This window comes from Malaclemys terrapin, chromosome 15 (genome assembly GCF_027887155.1).
Source record: "Malaclemys terrapin pileata isolate rMalTer1 chromosome 15, rMalTer1.hap1, whole genome shotgun sequence".
In the NCBI taxonomy this organism is placed as follows: Eukaryota; Metazoa; Chordata; order Testudines; family Emydidae; genus Malaclemys; species Malaclemys terrapin.
The window spans coordinates 29822350-29840987 of NC_071519.1; the positions used below are offsets into that span (position 1 = coordinate 29822350).

Genomic DNA, 18638 nt, shown 5'->3' on the forward strand with positions numbered 1-18638 from the left:
TCCTGTCCCCAGGTCCCCCATCCATCCTCACCCTACCCCTAGGGACCCCTGTTCCCCTCCTGCCCCCATGTCCCCCTGCTTCACATCCATCCCCACCATACCCCTAGGGTCCCCTTCTCCCCCATCCGTCCCCACCCTGCCCCCAGACCTCCCCTGCTCCCCCATCCGTCCCCACCCTACCCCTAGGGACTCCTGCTCCCCCATCCTGTCCCCAGGTCCCCCATCCATCCTCACCCTACCCCTAGGGACCCCTGTTCCCCTCCTGCCCCCAGACATCCCCTGCTTCACATCCATCCCCACCCTACCCCTGTGGATCCCTTCTCCCCCACCTTGCTCCCATGTCTATCCCCAGATCTCTCGCCCTGTCTCCTGGGCGCTGTCCCCCCAGCCAGCCCCTCACTCCGGCTACTGCCCCGCCCCCGCTTCCCTCTCTGCTTTGTGGCTCTTCGCGACACTGTCGCAGCCGCTGCTGCCGTAAAGCGCGGTGGGCGCCCGCAGTCCGGAGGGGAGCGAGGTCATTGCCGGAGCCGCTGGCGGGGCCCGGCTTCACAGCAGCATGTGGCGCGTGTTCGCGCGGCGCCTCGCCCCGTGCGCGGCCCCGCGGCGAGTGCCCGGCGCGGCGGGAGCGAGCCCGGCCCGGGGGGCCCGCGCCCTGAGTGGAGGGAGCCGGGGGGCCGCGCAGCCCCCGCCGGGCCGGAGCTGGAGCCGGAGCGGCCCGGGCCCCCGGCCCGCGGGGCGGCTGCTGCTGCTGAGGGAGCCCTGGCCCCGCCTCGTCCCCCGGCGGTGGTGCAGCCTCCCGCCGCACCAGAAGGTGAGGGGCCGGGGGGCACCCGGACCCCCCCCCGGGACCCTGACCCCCAGAGCCGGGGGCTGCGGGTGCCGCCCCCAGCCGGAGCCGCCCGAGCCGCAGGGTCACCCCCTTTCTCTTCCCCAGCTCCCTGGGAGAGTGCCCCCCCGACCCCACAGCCGCGGGGGAGGCCAGGATGGGGGACCCCCCTGCAAAGCCCCCGTGAGATGGAAACAGCCCCAGCCCAGCCCCCCCTCTCTCAGACTCACTGGCTGGGCCCTTCTCCTGTTCCTAGGCCCCCGAACCCGCAGGCTGTGGCCCCCCTAGATCCCACTGGCCGATAGCCCGGTCATCTGCTGCCGAGTTGGGATTTGCCCTTGTCTGCGTGCCCCTTCCCCACCCGCTCCAGTGTGCGCCAGTCGGGAGCTGCCCTTTAGAGCTCAAGCGGGCGAGCAGTTCCCCGGAGTCAGTCTGAGTTACGAAGCACCTTGGGACGAATAAACGTGAGACTGTTATTGCCTGAGCATTATGGCCGTTTTATTGTTGACCCCTTGACTGTTTCTGGATTCAAGAGCATTGACTGGCCTCTCGCCTCTCTTGGTGGAAGGTGTTCTAGGGTCCCTTGCGCTATGGCTGGGTTGTTCTTTTGCAGGTGCCTTTGCCGGCTCTTTCCCCTACAATGCAGATGGGGACTATCGCTCGGTGGGAGAAGAAGGAAGGGGAGAAGATCAGCGAGGGAGATCTGATTGCAGAGGTACTGTGGAGAGGTCGCCCCTAACCAGGATGGCCCCAGTTATGGGGTACCAAGGGCCAGTTCTTCTGGGGGGGCCTCCCCTTGGGCCTCTCACTTTCTGGTGGGGTGGGAAGCTGCACCATAACCAGGGGACGAGGCAGGCTATAGTCTCTAAAATTGTCTCCGTACTAAGTGCATGCCCTGGATTTTGTTACAAGTCACCCCAAACGGGCATAAATGTCCTTTCCTCACCCTTAGCCATTGTCTCTGATTCAGCATTGGAAGGTTGACTCCTGTCTCTGTTCAGCCATAATGCCAGCTTCCATTACCCACTTGTTACATTTTCAAACAAGCACCTTTGTACTTTCTCCTGTGCTGCCCCTCAGGCTTGGGAGAAGCTCCCCATAAACATCCACAAAACTAACTCATTTTCTGCTTTCAGATTTCTTCTTAAAATTCTCATTTGCTGTGAGGGCTACATAAAATTTGACCACAGATAGGCTGCTGGTGGGCTGAGACCACAGCCTGTCATGCTGATATATTGTCTCATTGTTTCCTTGTACTCCTCTGTCAGTCTGTCTATCCATCTGGTCCCTCTCATGCTTAGATTGTAAGTTATCTGGGGCAGGGACCCTCTTTGTGTTTTGTGTGTGTACAGCACCTAGCACAGTGGTGTCCTGATCGATGTCTGGGGCTCCTAGGTACTGTGAAATACAGATAATAAAAATTAATATTAATCTTCTGAAGCCACTTTATTGAAGTGATTAAAAACAGCCACAACCCCACTACCCCTCAGAGTTGCCTGCTGTTTCTTAGCTACTTGTGAGAGGGATTGAACCTCATTTGTTCTACAGCCTCTCTTCCCTTTCAGCCAAGTTGCTGCTGTCAGCTGAGATGATTCTCACCATGGCTTTATATGCCAGGGAACTTCACCCACAAACATCAGACTGGTGGATTCTGAGCTGATGTGAAGCCTTCTTTTTTGTGTGTGTGCGCGCGTGTGGTCATAACAAGATCGTTCTCTTTTTGCAAAGGTGGAAACAGACAAAGCGACTGTGGGGTTTGAGAGTCTGGAAGAATGTTACTTGGCCAAGATCCTGGTGGCAGAAGGGACAAGAGATGTTCCCATTGGGTCTGTAATATGTATCACAGTTGAAAAGTAAGTAAATCGATCACATCTCAGTAGAGTGCTGTCTTGGGAACCTGGCGGTTTGGGTGCCCTGGATGAAGCATTAGGCACGTTTTCTTCCATGTTGTCTTCATGGCTCCTTTCGCTCCTCTTCTAGGCCTGAGTTTATTGATGCCTTTAAGAATTTTACCTTGGATTCTGCAGCATCTGCTGCTCCAGCAGCCTCAGTGCCTCCCCCTTCAGCGGCAGCTCCCCCCCAACCAACTCAGCCCTCTGTGCAGGCTCCAGGCAGCTCCTACCCTCCTCACATGCAGGTAGGGCATGTACATACCCTCAGTGAACTATTCTTCAGTGTCTGTCTTCTGTCTGTCTTAACACTATTAACTCCTGGGCACTGTGATGTAGATACAAACCATGGGCCTTATTAGCTCTAGCTGCAGGAGTGTGTCAGTCAATCTATCCTACAGATTTAAAATGGGCTTCGGGGGGGACGGACTCCAATCAGTTAAGCTTTGAAAACAGTTGTGCTTGGTTAGTTCTAATGTGGTTAGATGCTGAGGTATCTCTGTGACTGCCTAGTACTACTACAGTATCCTATGTTTCTTTATCTTAAGTACTTGTATGGCCCCTTTGGTCTTGCAAAATTGTACACATCATTATTATTTCACGCATATCTAAAGTGCCTATCACTGGAGTACCTGACTGCTCTGAGGGCCAGGGTGTGTCACTCCCAGCATAACTCTTCCCATCCACCCACCCCTTCGTTTTTCATAGCATTGTGTTAAGGAGTGAGATTCCAAATGGAGTTGGGGGAACCTCACCTGTTGTGGGAATTGGGAGTTTTATTTCTATTTCTGCCACTGACTTGCTGTGTGACCTCAGACAAGGCACTCCACTTATCTGTGTCTCAATTTCCCCATCACTTGGGCTCTACAGGTAAAAAGTGTTATATAAGTGCTAGGTGATGATTATTTACTAGCACTAAACAGGCAAAGCAGAATCCCAACAGGAAAATCCCTCAGTTGTTGCCTCTCAATTTTCTTCCTTAACTTAAGTCTTGTTTAAAGAAGCTAAGCCAGAGATCTGGCAGCAGCAGCATCGCACCCTGCTCCGTTGGGTTAGGCAGGCCCAGGAACATATTGGTGCTGGCTCATTCTCAAGGGTAACATGCTTGTTGGATTTGAAGTCATGCTCCTGTTCCTGTTGGCTTTCAGTTATTTGTTATGATACACTCGCATTCTTTTGACTCCATAGATTCTTCTCCCTGCTCTCTCGCCTACGATGACAATGGGCACGGTTCAGAGGTGGGAGAAGAAGGTTGGTGAGAAACTCAGTGAAGGAGACTTACTGGCAGAAATTGAAACAGACAAAGCCACGATAGGTGAGAAATCTCTAACCCTGAGAGGGACCATAGATTGTTCTATAACCTCTGGAGAGAGCGTAATCCACAGTAGAGCTTCAAACCAGCCTCTTCTCTTCCAGCTGCAAAGAGCATTAGGCCTTGGTGCAATGTAAAAGAAGCAATTTAAAGCTATTTCCTGTCCTCTTGTAGTTCTAGGTGATGGGGCTGCTAATAGCAGCTCCCAGCTTTGCATCAGCCCTGTTGTGTTAGACCTGCGGTATGTGGAGACTTCTCCCCATTCAGTGTTGTTTTAAAGATCTGTTAAAAAGTGGCAGGGATTTAGTTACTGGGGGGAGACTGAAAGCATCATCTAGAAGAACTCTTCGTTGTGCCAGTGTGTTGAGATTATGAGACATCAATGCCAACCTTCTGGTTATTTGATCTTCCCCAGCATTCATCAGTCATTTTCTTTTAAGGCTTTGAAGTGCAGGAAGAAGGTTACCTGGCAAAAATTATGGTGCCTGAAGGAACAAGGGATGTGCCATTAGGAACCCCACTCTGTATCATTGTGGAGAAGGAGTCTGATATTCCAGCATTTGCTGACTACAGGGAGACTGGAGTAGCTGACATCAAACCACAAGCACCACTACCCAGTCCTCCCCCTCCGGTAAAGACTATCTCTGATGGGGAAGAGAAGTGGGGGGGACCATTAGCAGTTGCTAATCTGACCTGAATAATCCTGCTGTTTTGGACCTTGTGAAGCTTGAACTCCAATAATGTGTTTGTGGTTTCATGAGTGGAAGGATAATGTGAGATGGATACAACCTGTTAGCACAAGTTAGTCTATCCTCTGGGAACTGATGGAGGTTGTTCCCTATGTCTGTAATTCAGACCGCTGCCCGTTCTAGTTTTAAATGCCCCAAATGTTCCTGCCATGAGGGCAGGGGACTGGACTTGATGACCTCTCGAGGTCCCTTCCAGTCCTAGCATCTATGAATCTAAGAAATGATGGGGATACAAGTCACTTACTGCCCCTTCCTCTGGGAGATGATTCCACAACATAATCAGTCGCACTCCCAGAAAGGCATTCTGATAGACTAAATAATGTCATCTATTTCTCTGTACCTTCCTAAATAATTCTTCTCCCCCATACCTATAGTATTATGTTCCCCACCTCTGATCCTCACTCTAGCCACAGTTCTGCTGATTTATCTCTCATTCTCTTCCTTAATCTCCTAAATCAGCCCCTGATCACTTTTGTTGCTGATCTGTGAACATTCTCTAGTTGGTTTCTGGTAACCAGATGCCCATGTTCTCTTTGGATGTTAAATCTTCTCATACTTATTAAGTGAAACTTTAAGACTTTAGCTGAATGTCTGTGCAGCTAATGACTGTGTCTAACCCATTCTCTTAAGGCAGCAGCTCCTCCTCCCCAGCCCACTGCCCCTTCAGCTCCAGCAGTCACATCACCTGGGGCTCCCGCACATAAAGGAAGGGTAATAATTAGCCCCCTGGCGAAGAAATTGGCAGCAGAAAGAGGAATTGACATTGTGCAGGTGAAAGGTGAGTTGCCATTTCCGTTCTTATCCAAGTCTCTGCTGCCCTTAGATGTGTGCTGAGCTGTCCATTCCCTCACAGTCCATCGAAAATGTTTTCCGGTCATGGATTACAGCCGAATGTCCAATTGCTGTGCTAAGTGACTGGGTCAGAAAGGGAGTGGGTTTCATTTTAACTTGCATTTTCCCAATATGGCATTGCATGAAATCATCTTACATTTCACATGTCCCTCCACCAGGTACTGGACCAGATGGCAGAATCACGAAGAAAGATATTGAGTCATTTGTGCCTCCAAAGATTGTCCCTGTGAGTAGGACTCAAATCTGTGAGATCTTGTACTACCACATTAGTAGTTGTTATGGCTGAAGTGTAGAGCTACCTGCTGTTCTTTGGAAGCAGCTGAAGACTGCAACCAGCAGGTGAAGTACGGGCATTCTGAAGACTGACAGTTGTGCTGGTGATTGGACAGCGTGGAATGTTGTATCTGAAAGTGTTGGGGAGTCAGCATGTGTAGGACTTCAGAAACGTGAGACAAGATGTTCTCCTTTTTTAATTTGTCACTTTGGAATTTTGCTGCAGAAGCACATCCTGCCTCTCCAGGTGTTTATATGGTCCCCATTACCATAATAACAGAACAGCTGATGGAGTGGCGGAGCCTGGAGGAATGCAGCTTAGGAGGGGAAAATCAAAGGAAGTCCAATATTAAAAACTGAAAGTCTCCTGCAGTCATCCTTACTTTCCAATCATTGTCTGATGGAGTTCTGCTTTGTAGCTGTAACCTTATAGGCTGGTACTATCACTAATATTTATTACCAGTCCTTAATTAGAATATAGTAGCTACAGATATCAATACCATATGTTTTGTATACCCACAAACACCACATCATTATTAAGGCCTTAACATTTGGGTTTGTGAATCACTTAAAATGCATTAGGGTAGGAAGCTATAGGAGGGGAGTGCCTTGTACTTATTAAAGAAGGTGACCTGGAAACGGGGAGAGTAGCCGTGTTTCAGCCATCTGTTTTCCACCACAGCCTTATTCACAGGAGTTATCCCAAAGCTTGTCTCCATAATGCTGATTTCTAGTTTCTTACAAACCCCAGCTCACATCTGAACAATGTCTGTCTGTGTCTCTCTTTGCATATAGGCCCAGGCAGCCCCTGTTGCACCTGCAGCTACAACAGCAGCACCACCTCCTTCAGGCGTCTTCACAGATATCCCCATCAGTAATGTTCGGAGGGTAAGAAGTTTTCCTTCTTTCTCTCCCTTTAAAGAGGAGATTGTATTTAAACATAGGAATATTTCCAGAAACATTAAACATTTAACCACTGTTGACTAAGGTCCCTTTTAACCTGGAGGGCCAATTGGATGCTGAAGGGTGGGGAACCTGGTGGAAGAAGTGATTTAATAGCGCTGGCTTGAGCAAGGCATAGAACTGGCAGGTGTTGAGCAAGCTTCCCCCCTGCAGCTTTGCTGATGCACCTCCATTCTGACCTGCGAGGTCTCTCCCTGTCCACAGCTTTGTCAATGCACCTCGGTCCTAAGCTGCAGCAACTCTTCTATCCCAGTTTGCACCTCGAGCAGAGACGGCCAATTGGGCCAAATCATGTCATGGTGGTTGATATACCCAAAAAAAGGACTAGGGTGAGATCCACCCACATCTCGAGAAATGAAAGTTGAAGCAAAATCCCACTCTCATTTTTACTGCCATTAGTGATTTATAGTAGGGTGACGTGTCTCCAGGTGTCTGGTGCCTTATAATGGACAACCATTCCTGTTAGCCGAATCTCTCTTTTCTGGTGTAATGAACTTCATTGGAAGGGGAGGGCGAGATCTTCTTGTGGAGGTGCCTTTTATATACAGCAACTGCTTTATTGCGTTTATAAAAATGCATCCATACAACGTTTCTGGCCTCATGTACAATTTCTCTAAAATACAAATAACAGTTAGGACCAATGTCCCCAAAACTAAGATGCTTCCCAAATCACCATAACAAAGTTTTCCTCTGTCCCAGCCCATCTGTTCATCTCTCTGCTCCATCCAGCAAAAGCCTAGGAGAACACAATGAGAGTAGGGGTATAAATTCTAGCTGTTTTAAAAATGCAAAATCTTTACATTGGTCTTTTGGCTATTGTCTGCTGCTCAGTGGTCTTTATGTAGCAACTCCAAAGACACTTGGACCAAACCCAATTGTGCTATAACGTGTGCATCTAAGACAGTGGCGTGCATTGTCAGCCCTACTTTGAACTTGGATGGAAACCCATTTTGCAAAGTGTGTTGTGTTTTAATGACCTGCTCTGTTTCCCTTCAGGTCATTGCTCAGCGTTTGATGCAGTCTAAACAAACAATACCTCACTACTATCTATCTATTGATATAAATGTGGGAGAAATACTGGAGCTCAGGAAAGAACTTAATAAGGTAACACTACTGAAGGGTTGCGGTGTGGGTCTGAGCGGACAGGTAGATAACCAGTCTGGTGAGCCTCCTGCATCTGTTCTTCAGTGTTGAGCCAGCTGGACTTGGGAAGAACAGGTTCCTTCGCATCCAAAGTTTGCTGCCTCCTGCTATTCAAGTCTTGACCCTCTTGTGACAGTGTGTGGAGAAGTCTTATTCATCCAAACACTGCCCATTGTGTGCTCAGAGTTCCCCAACCAGATCTTATTGAATCCTAGACAACCTGCACAGCTTTCTTTTACTATTGTTGCCTCAGTTAGAAAATAGGATAAAGAGCAGGATCAAACCGTAAACAAGATGTTGCTTCTGAGCTGAGTTTTTTCTTTTGGAGAAATGAAGATAACACATATCCCAAAACTGAATGCTGCTTCTCAGACTACAAGGGGGGAGACGCAAATGTGAAATGGGCTTAAGACACTTTCAGATGTTGTTTCCTCTTAGAGATGTGCCAGATTGACTGTGATGGGGTCATGCAGCAAGTGTAAACAGGCTGTGTAGTCTCGTGTTTATGCAAACTAATTCCGTTTTTGTGGTGACTGTAAGGAGTGAGTAAATCACTGACATTTCAAACCTCTGTCTTCTCTTTACAGGAGGTGTCAGAGAACGTTAAGCTTTCTGTCAATGATTTCATCATTAAAGCTTCAGCTCTGGCATGTGTGAAGGTGCCTGAAGCCAATTCCTCATGGTTGGACACTGTTATCAGGCAGTAAGTATATGGTCCAAATGTAGCTAGTAACTTTATTCAGTATGGTGTTAATAGCAAAATGGAGCAATTCTCCCACGCTTTTGGCAGGATCTCATAAAGGCTGGCAGGAATGGGAGCAGCTGCAGTGTAAAACTCAGGGGATTCTCAATACTTCATATACTTTTCTTCAAGTGCCCTTGTGAGTGAGGCCTGGGCACTAGATTTAATGGACTTGACAGTAACTACTCGTTTATACAAGGTGGCTTTAATGCTTTCAAAAAAATCTTTGTGTCCTGCTCAAGTAATCTGGGTTGTCTCTCCATTGTGTCTTACAGAAATCATGTAGTTGATGTTAGCATTGCAGTGAGTACTCCTGCAGGGCTTATAACTCCCATCGTGTTCAATGCGCACATAAAGGGACTGGCTTCCATTAGTAAAGATGTTGCCTCTTTGGCAGCCAAAGCACGAGAAGGTAAACTTCAGCCCCACGAATTCCAGGTGAGGCGCTTGGTGTATTAGTAATTACTGCAGCTGTGATTGTTCCCAACTTAAAAAAAAAAAAAAAAAAAAAAATTCAACAATTTCATGACATATCAGTCAATTGACTGCTTCAGAACAGGAACTTTCAAGTAAATGATCAAGTGTAGCCATGTTAATTAACATGCTGTGTGAAGTGACTTTTGGGAAGTCTCATATATTAATCTGTGTGTTTATTTCCTGTAGGGAGGCACTTTTACGGTTTCCAATTTAGGAATGTATGGGATTAAGAATTTCTCTGCCATAATCAATCCACCTCAGGCATGTATTCTGGCAGTTGGTACTTCAGAGAACAGGCTAGTGCCAGCAAATAATGAGAAGGGGTAAGTATTAAATAGAGCATTATCCAGATTCAGTTAACTCTTCAAACAGGGTGACATTTACTTTGGAATAATGGCTAGTATTCTAATTTCCCCATCAAATGATCAATATTTTGCAGTATTGCACAGTGCAACTGTTGCGCTTCATGAGCTGCTTTTGATACATCATAATTTTAAATACAGTGTATAGGCAAATCTTATCAATCTGTTTTCAGTTTAGCTATGTTAGGTACTTATGTGGCTCCCATTGCCATATTATCCAACCATCTCTCAATCGTTAATGTATTTCCCCGCACAATGCCCCTGTGAGATAGGGAAGTCCTATTATCCCCATCTGTAAGATGGGGGCCTGAGGCATGGAGAGTAAATAATTTGCTCAAGGTTACACAGGAAATGTGTGGCAGAGGAAGGAATTGAACCTTTGTCTCCTAAATCCTAGATTAGTGCCTTTCTCACAGGACCATATTTCATTGGTAAATTTTGACTGGCACAGTGCAGACTTTTGAATCTGGTGAGCAAATGAATGATGCGTTGTATAGATAAAAGGGAGTCTTACTGCCTGAAAACTCACCCTGAGGTAGACAGGCCTCGAGTGCGACTTAGCATGGAGGTGGAGTGAAGTTTTATCATGAATGTATTTGCATTTTATTAAATAAAATGAACTGCATGTTCCAAAGGGATCACCTAATTTAAGAAAGTGAAGGATATGATCTACTCTCTCATGTAGATCTTCATCATAAGCATTTCTGGAGATATAAATGTAGATCTGAGTACTACAAGACTAACACCCTTTGGTGTTTATCTTTTATAAAAGTCCTGGGTGGTGTGTAAATATCACTGGCTGACAAATCTCTGCTAACCAACTTGCAGAGTGCGAAATATGGTATTCTATTTCTCTTCCCAGGTTTGATGTGGCCAGCATGATGTCAGTTACTCTTAGTTGTGACCACCGAGTTGTGGATGGAGCAGTTGGAGCCCAGTGGCTTGCTGAGTTCAAAAAGTTCCTTGAAAGGCCAACAACCATGCTGCTATAATCGAACCAAACAACCAAGACTTTCCTAGGTCACATTGTTCTGTTCTAATCAAGCTATTTATATTTCAGTGATTAGACTCTATTAAACAAATTTTCCTTTTTTATTTTAAATATGTATATTAACTGGTAATTTTTACCAGTCTGTACAGATAAATAGTTTGCAGAAGGCTTTACAGAGCAATATACAGTTATACTGTATTTTATACAGTTAATGAATTTGCCAATGTTTCTCAAAAAAGTCAAGTGTTTTAGATTTAAAATCATGTGAACACTCCTGAATTGGGGCGGGGGGGGGGAAGCATACACAGATATATAATCTCTTGTGTTCTCAGAAATAAGAGAACCAGATTGTAAACATCTGTGCAAAAGAATTTGTAAGGCTAGTTTTTTTTTAAGTGAACCCTAAGTGGTCTGTTCTCCTGCTAGTATTAGTGAGAGTGACAGGCACACACTGAGAGGAGGAATATTTTTTCATAGGACAAAGGGTTCACATTCCAATTCCTCCTTGAAATTCAACACTAGCTCAGATTTTCACAGCTACGTGATCTCTTTTAGAGGACTTTAAAAAAAAAAAGGGGGGGGGGCAAGAGAGAAGTTACACTAATCAGGCTATCAAAACAATAAATCAAATCTCTTCTAATTGCCAGAGAACGTGCCCTATCCTTGTGGATTTTCACGTGTGTATTTTTGTATGAAATTATCTTAAATGGCTGCTTTCCCTCTTGCAATGTTAACAATACATCCTATTGCAATGAAACGTTCTGCAGAACAGTCAGGAGAATTTCTTGCTATGTGTGTTGATACCCATTATTAGCATGTGTAATTTGGCCATTGGTATTCCATCCCTGCAAATCATTTCTGTGATGACTTGGATGCTTGAAAATTGTTTTTTCAGACATTCTTGACATAGGAATCTCTGACATGAGTTAAGGTCATTGATATCACAATTCTTCGATGAAATGTCTTTACTGTCCCAGCCTTTGTGCTGTCCCATGTATATAATGTATGTAAAATGCTTTAAATGGTTTTCTATTGGACTTGTACCCAAATACACTAACAATTGTGTCCTACAGTGCGGGGATACATTGGTGGCCACTCCCAATATTCCACTTTCCAAAGAGAAATGTTAACTTAAAAAGGATCATGTAGTTGATCAGTGACCAGGAGAGCTTGGTAGGAACAAAAGGTTAAATAAATTCTATATAGAAACTTATTCTGTACCCTATACATTGCATTAAGTATTGTCTCTTGTAAAGTTGTGCTACAGAATCCACTAAAAGTAATACTGAAAAAAAATATACTGTGGAGATGAAATATTTTTGTGATAACTATTTAACGTTTTACTTGGTGGGTTGCAGTTATGCCTAACTTTGATGGTTGGGTAAGAAGAAAAGTTGTTGCACTTAAGTTTAAAAATGTTCTAATTCTCTCAGTTCCAGATTCTCTAGTGAGTCCATGTGTTCTATTAAACCTTTGGAATTGTTAGACAAATAAAAATTGTCCCAGTGCTTTTTCTGTTTAGTAGTGGGTGCTGCTCACCTCACTGCTAGTGCACAGTCTATCCAAGTTGTCAGCCCGTTTCGTTGGGCAAATGCAACTTACCCTATTAACCTTAAGATTTCCAGCCATAAGTGATTCAGTAACATCTTTGTTAAGCCACCATCATGCAGCACTGGATTTGGATGATTTATGTTTCTGACTCCACTGTGTACTTAGAATTCTGGTTAAGGAAATCCTGGACACTCTTGTTATCCCATCCCCATAATAACCTGAAAATTAATCAAAACAGGAACTACCTTGTGCCAAAGGACCACTGTCTTATTGAGAGCCTGACTGGGGAACAGGTTGCAGAACAGCAGAATGATCCTTTGTTTGTAGTTGGCTGTGTGTTGCAGTGCCCTGTTGCATGCTATACACTCCAACTAGGGCACCTCACGTACATGAACACTTTTCAGTCTGACCTATAACTATAGAAAGACAGTTTTTAGATGCAATCCTTGTGACTGTTTCAGAACAAAAATGGAGGAAAACTAAGAATTGTGGCTCATGAGTAAATTAGTCTGTTAAAATTTAATAATAATAATATATAGAGATATCCTGTCTCCTAAAACTGGAAGGGACCTTGAAAAGTCATCAAGTCCAGCCCTTTGCCTTCACTAGCAGGACCAAGTACTGATTTTGCCCCAGATCCCTAAGTGGCCCCCTCAAGGATTGAACTCACAACCCTGGGTTTAGCAGGCCAATGCTCAAACCACTGAGCTATCCCTCCCCATAAAATACAATTATACATTTCTAACCTGTCTGTTCTAATTTCTGATCTATTTTAAAACATGGTTATTCCTTTGCCATATTGTTATATGCTGTAATGGAGGAGAGTAATGTAAAGCTAAAGTGGGTACAGCCTGGCATAAAAGGGGTGAGTACATTGTGATATCAAATTATTTACCAAAAAGGCATCATGAAATTGATGCTTTATTTCCTCACTTCCAGTCTCAAAAATAATTTCATATTAGAAAGAATATGATCATTATTGCCTTTGTAAGACAACTTGACTGCTGGCCTACCTTATCCAACCTCTGAAGTACTAATTTTTAATGTTATCTCATCTGCATTGGCTTGTTTTCTTCATGAATGCTAGCTGGCACCACAGACATATAGCACTTGGGAAGTGTTTATAGTAGAGAAACCCTTTTGGTAGATACCTTCATTCATAGGGTTCTTGAGCTTTAATATTCATTATGTAAATAGTCTTTGAATTGGCAGACTAGTTCTAGAGCACTATTGTTATGTTGCCTAGTTCTGCTGAGATTGCAATACCATTGCATTGGTGGGTTAAGGCCCTCAGTAGTATCAGCAGAGGAGCCAGTGACTGAATTGGCTTTGGAGACTGCTCACCTCACCTTTTAAAGGTAACCCCTGCAGCTCTATTTGAAAAAGAAGCCAGGTTGGGGGAGAGCTTGCACTGTTACGTGTCATGCATCATCAATGTCACCATCTTTCACCAGAATTAAATCCTCTATTTAAAAAGAAACAGTTTGCTAACACCGGATAAGAGTTTTTTCAGCAGAGTAAAACCAGAAAGCAAAACAATTTCTTCAAAAGTTTATCACCCTTTATTGCTCTACTGATTGACAAACTGGACATGGTAGTAAAGTTTATAATGTAGAATCGTGTTAGAGATAAAATGATCTAAGTAACCCTTAAATGCCTACAACTTGTATTAAGAATTCCTTCCTACTCTATATACTGTACACTTCCTCTCTATGTAAACTTCATCACCCTCTGTTCTCTAAAGGAAATTGTGTGTGCACAGACAGCAAAACAGATACTTAGAATAACACAGATACTGATTTCTACATATTGGTAAGATCTTTACCATTAACGTTCCTTTTAATCTTTAAGAGTGACACATACCCACTAACTTTGTGAGAACCTGCTGTCCCTAACATTTTCTTTAGGAAATTGGCATTATGATAAGCAACACACCTTTCCCTTTGTTAAATGTTGCTGTAGTTGCTTCTTCATCGACCACTTCTGGCAAATCCAGCTGTAATCTGTATTTTTCAGGGACTTCAACGATTACATCATCCTAAAACAGGCAAATTAAAATACTCCGTGAGCAAGTATATGTGTTAGTTTAAGTGACTTTCTAAGCCTGTTTGGGTTCAACAGAGAGAAAACACAGGTTTTCATTCCTGCAAAACTTACCCTTGAAATGCTCAGATCACATTCAGAAACGGAACTAACTTTAGGCAATTCAACTTTCAGTTCAATCTTTAGAGGTTTCCCATTTGAATCCTTTGCAATGGTCAGTTCGTAGGCAGGTGTGATTGGCTCCTCTGGCAGCTCCATACTGGCAATCTCTTCTATCAGATGCACTTTAGACTGTGTAACATCCTTGTTCAGCAGCAGTGTAGCATTATTGCGATCCTCCTCTCTGAGGTTGTGCTTCATCTGGTCCAGTGTCAGTTCTTCCAGAAAAAATATTAGTCACACAGGTAGTTACTAAAATATCATCTTAGAAATAGTTTAGCTGTAGGTTTAACTGATGGATTTATACCAGTTGACAAAATGTACCAAAACTTAAGTCTCAGCTTTGTGATTATGAACTCAGCTGCTACAGCTTGTATACTAATTTCATGGAGCTCTTTCCATCTTCATTCCTCATTTCCAATTTTATTTGTAAATAGGTACAAGATTGAAACTCAAGTTTCCAGTGTTCTGTACCTTACAGTGACACCACAAAGGCCTGATTCTACTAGGCCCAAGCCTGCAAGATGCTCAGCATCTCGCAGGAACAGGGAACAAGTCAGTTTCAATATTCTTTAGATTTCATGGAGATGGAAAGTAACATTGTAGCCACCCCTCACATGGACAGGACCTTTCCCATTTCCATTACACCATTTCTTGACAGTAATTTAAAAAGTGTACGTACCATTCTTCACGTTCTTGTTGAAAAGTGGAGCTGGTAGTGGCCCTCCTCCCAGACTCTGTTTCATCCTTTTCAGGCTTCCTTTGAGTGTGAATGTTGCAATGTGGTAAGAGTGGGAGAGAGAGAGGTTGTAATGCTCCTCAATGTATTTAAATGTCAGACGGATCAAGTGATCCATTTCTGCTTGGTTCTCCTCTCGCTGAAGAACAGTCGGATTATATGCAATATCTATGATGGAGTAAATCTCTAGAAAAACAATGAGTGTCAAAAATTATTGCTGTACTGCTACAATCTGTTTTATAGGGGATAGAATACACCATCTGCCATAGCTACAGTAGGGGTAACCTATATTAAGAATAATTTTGATGCTTTTCATTATTGAATGTTTTGAAGAATCAATAATATGAAGAGGGAGTGGCTTGATCTGTGGTTTCCTATGAGGAGCTGGTTCCAGAAAACTAACCTATAGAAAATACCACTCCCATCCAGCAGACCACTTACGTACATGTGTAAAGTTAAGCATGGAAGTAATTTCCCTGCATTTAATGGAACTGAGACTACCCGTGTGTTTAAAGATTGGTACATGCGCTAAAGCCCCAATCCTGCAAGGCACATAAGCATTTAGTGTGATGTTCTGCTTTTTCAGAAGGAACAACCAATTTTACTTTGGGTTCAGTCTATGCCTCCTCCACCTTCAAGTTGCGAGCTATAAGCCAGCCAATGGCATTCTAAAAGGGCTGCTCTTTGCCTTGCCAATACAATACTACAGAAATGAGAGGAAAGCGTCCTAACTGTGGCACGTACAAAGAGTATTTTGGAACCCATTATGTACTTGCCTGCTTTATCGGACACCTCCTCTAGTGGGCCAGCACTTAGAGGTATTGGATCAGTAGGTGACTTAGGAGCTGGGACCCTTTTCCACCTGCAGAGGTTAATGAACAATGATTTTTCATTAGGATCCTGCAAAGAGAACCCAAAACCACTTAATTACCATGAATGTTTAGGTCCCCTTATATCCAAAAGTGCAGTGGAACCAAATGGTTAACAACAGAGTAAAATCATAGGTCACTTCCAAATCCTTAACTACCTATAAACTTCTTTGTTCAACTTTATAGAAAACCGGTAAAGAGCTATGTTTGTCTCCCTGCCCACAGGGCTTTCGTATTGAAGAAAAAATACACTGACGTGTACACCAGGAACAGGATAGGATTTAAATACAGTTTATGAACATCGATTTTAGGGACACAAAGGGGCCTTTTTACCAGAAACAGCAACAGTACAAGTCTTGTCACAGTCTGTGCTATGTAGGACATTCAACAACAAACCAGCACTGCTTTAGAGTCTGACTGTGACCTATAGTTGTGCCAGCATAACCGGGGAGTACTTCCACTGCGGTCAATGGAGTTACACTGCTGCAATAGTATGAGAGGAGAATCAGGTTTCTAGTATCTAGGAGCTGGCTACTTCCATAGCACAAGGGGGGAGAGCTGCCTCTCTAAAGACTTGTATTCACTGCCCAGAGGTACCAGTATCCAGATCAAGTTATGGGGTTCACCCTCTCAAGGTTTACTGTGCTCTTAGATGCAGAATATATCCTGGATTTCCATGTTACATTAAGTGATCTGCTATGATCATCAATTCTGACAGAATCTCAGAGCTAGGAATCCAGCTCTATCACAATGGGATGCATTCCAGTTTATTAATGAACCTCAGCCCACAAAGTATGCCTTCCTGAATTATACGTGATCTCCTCTAGGCCCTTACTTTTTCCATGGACACTGCTTGGTTTAATTAGGAATGGCTTTGTATTTAACACTAGAATTCATATCTGCATCTGCTGCTCTTTCCAGTTCCATGTAAACATGGTGTTTTTCCCACAGGCATATAGACCAGTTGGGTAACCTGACTCTGACAGTGGCTATTGCCCAATGCTTCTGCGAAAATAAAAATCTTCCACAATGCACCTCTTTGTGCCCTCCCTGATAGTGTATTTTGGGAAGGAGCACTGGCTCACACCCTGAAGCACAAAGCATGAGAACTTTTATTATTTTTATCCCAGCCAGTGGCACTGCAGAGGCTGTTTTTCCACACAAAAATCAAATCCTTTTTTAACCTTATTGAGCCATTAGGCTGAATGATATCCTCGTTCCTTCCCTCACTGGTGTCTCAGTTCTCTTGGGTCTCTAGCAGTGAGCACTGGTGCTCAGAAGGACCTTCACCCGCTCCCAAGGGTATTCAGATAGCCTGTGAGGGCTCCCATGACATAGCTCAGCTAGTAGTGGCTGGTTAGGGCCTTTTCGCAGCTGGAAGCATCTTCCAGGGACTACCATTGCCGGGTGAGATCCTACTGGAAACTCATGGCTCTTTCATAGTATATGCCCTTGCCCCGCGTACCAGTATGTGGGTCTGTAGGCAAAGATGTGGTTCAGGGGGAGCGCAATATTGCTTTGCATCCTCCAGCTGCTGCTGCATGAATCTGTGGTAACTCTCAGGGGTGTTTTCTGCCATCTCATCCAGCATACTCCAGAGCTGGGTCACTTGAGTCAGCATGTCCTCTGGGTGAGCAGGAGCCGCCATCATTAGCACAAATGTCCCTCAGGAAGCAGCACGGGTCCCACGCTTAACGCCTATAAGAGAAAAAAGAGAATTAGGGGGAGTATCTGCTTTGAACAGGTGCCCTTCACGGGGTCCATGGGGTTTGTATCCTCGACTCCAGGGCAAAATATGTTCTAGTCACAAGAAAAAGAATGGGGGATCTACCTGATAACTGCTTCCCAGCCCCTTCACCTGCCCCTGGGATCTGAGAGTCACATTAGAGGCCCCTTGGCCCCCACCCCAGCGCCCCCGTGCTGCTCCCTTGGCCCCTTCCCCAGGTCCCCCCATGCTGCCCCCTTGGCCCCCACCCCAGCGCCCCCGTGCAGCCCCCTTGGCCCCCACCCCAGCGCCCCCGTGCTGCTCCCTTGGCCCCTTCCCCGGGTCCCCCCATGCTGCCCCCTTGGCCCCCACCCCAGCGCCCCCGTGCTGCTCCCTTGGCCCCCACCCCAGCGCCCCCGTGCCGCCCCCTTGGCCCCCACCCCAGCGCCCCCGTGCTGCTCCCTTGGCCCCCACCCCAGCGCCCCCCGTGCCGTCCCCTTGGCCCCCACCCCAGCGCCCCCGTGCAGCCCCCTTGGTCCCCACCCCAGCGCCCCCGTGCCGTCCCCTTGGCCCCCACCCCAGATCCCCCCGTGCCGCCCCCTTGGCCCCCACCCCAGCGCCCCCCGTGCCGTCCCCTTGGCCCCCACCCCAGCGCCCCCGTGCTGCTCCCTTGGCCCCCACCCCAGCGCCCCCCGTGCCGTCCCCTTGGCCCCCACCCCAGCGCCCCCCGTGCCGTCCCCTTGGCCCCCACCCCAGATCCCCCCGTGCCGCCCCCTTGACCCCACCCCAGCGCCCCCCATGCCGCCCCTATTCTCTCCCCTTCACTCGCCACACAGATCCTGCCTCTGGGTACACGACGCCGTTTCCATAGCAACCGCCGCGGAAGTCCCCCGGAAGTAGAAGTGTCGTAACATCCCCCCCCAGCTCCCTGAGTTCCGATTCCCGACTGGGTCCCCACGCCGGAGCTGCGTCCCTCCCGCCCCGAACCCTCCG

The 18638-nt window shown here is 46.0% G+C and overlaps 2 protein-coding genes across 2 annotated transcripts; one reads left to right on the forward strand and one right to left on the reverse strand.

The window, feature by feature from the left end:
• Window positions 1-503: 503 nt before the first annotated feature.
• On the forward strand, window positions 504-11964 carry DLAT (dihydrolipoamide S-acetyltransferase). The gene is made up of 14 exons (XM_054005642.1): window positions 504-811; window positions 1440-1541; window positions 2555-2679; window positions 2807-2963; window positions 3904-4030; window positions 4468-4658; window positions 5407-5554; window positions 5787-5854; window positions 6697-6789; window positions 7861-7968; window positions 8595-8710; window positions 9025-9187; window positions 9413-9549; window positions 10451-11964. The coding sequence occupies exons 1-14, from the start codon at window positions 557-559 to the stop codon at window positions 10578-10580; spliced, it is 1920 nt and encodes a 639-aa protein (XP_053861617.1). The 5' UTR covers window positions 504-556; the 3' UTR covers window positions 10581-11964.
• On the reverse strand, window positions 9150-18574 carry PIH1D2 (PIH1 domain containing 2). Its single transcript, XM_054005643.1, has 7 exons — window positions 18475-18574; window positions 17406-17638; window positions 15848-15971; window positions 15015-15257; window positions 14288-14550; window positions 14066-14168; window positions 9150-9236 (listed from the first exon to the last, which is right to left on the reverse strand). Exons 2-7 carry the CDS (start codon window positions 17589-17591, stop codon window positions 9205-9207), a joined length of 951 nt encoding a protein of 316 aa, XP_053861618.1. The 5' UTR covers window positions 17592-17638; window positions 18475-18574; the 3' UTR covers window positions 9150-9204.
• Between the last annotated feature and the right edge of the window lie 64 nt (window positions 18575-18638).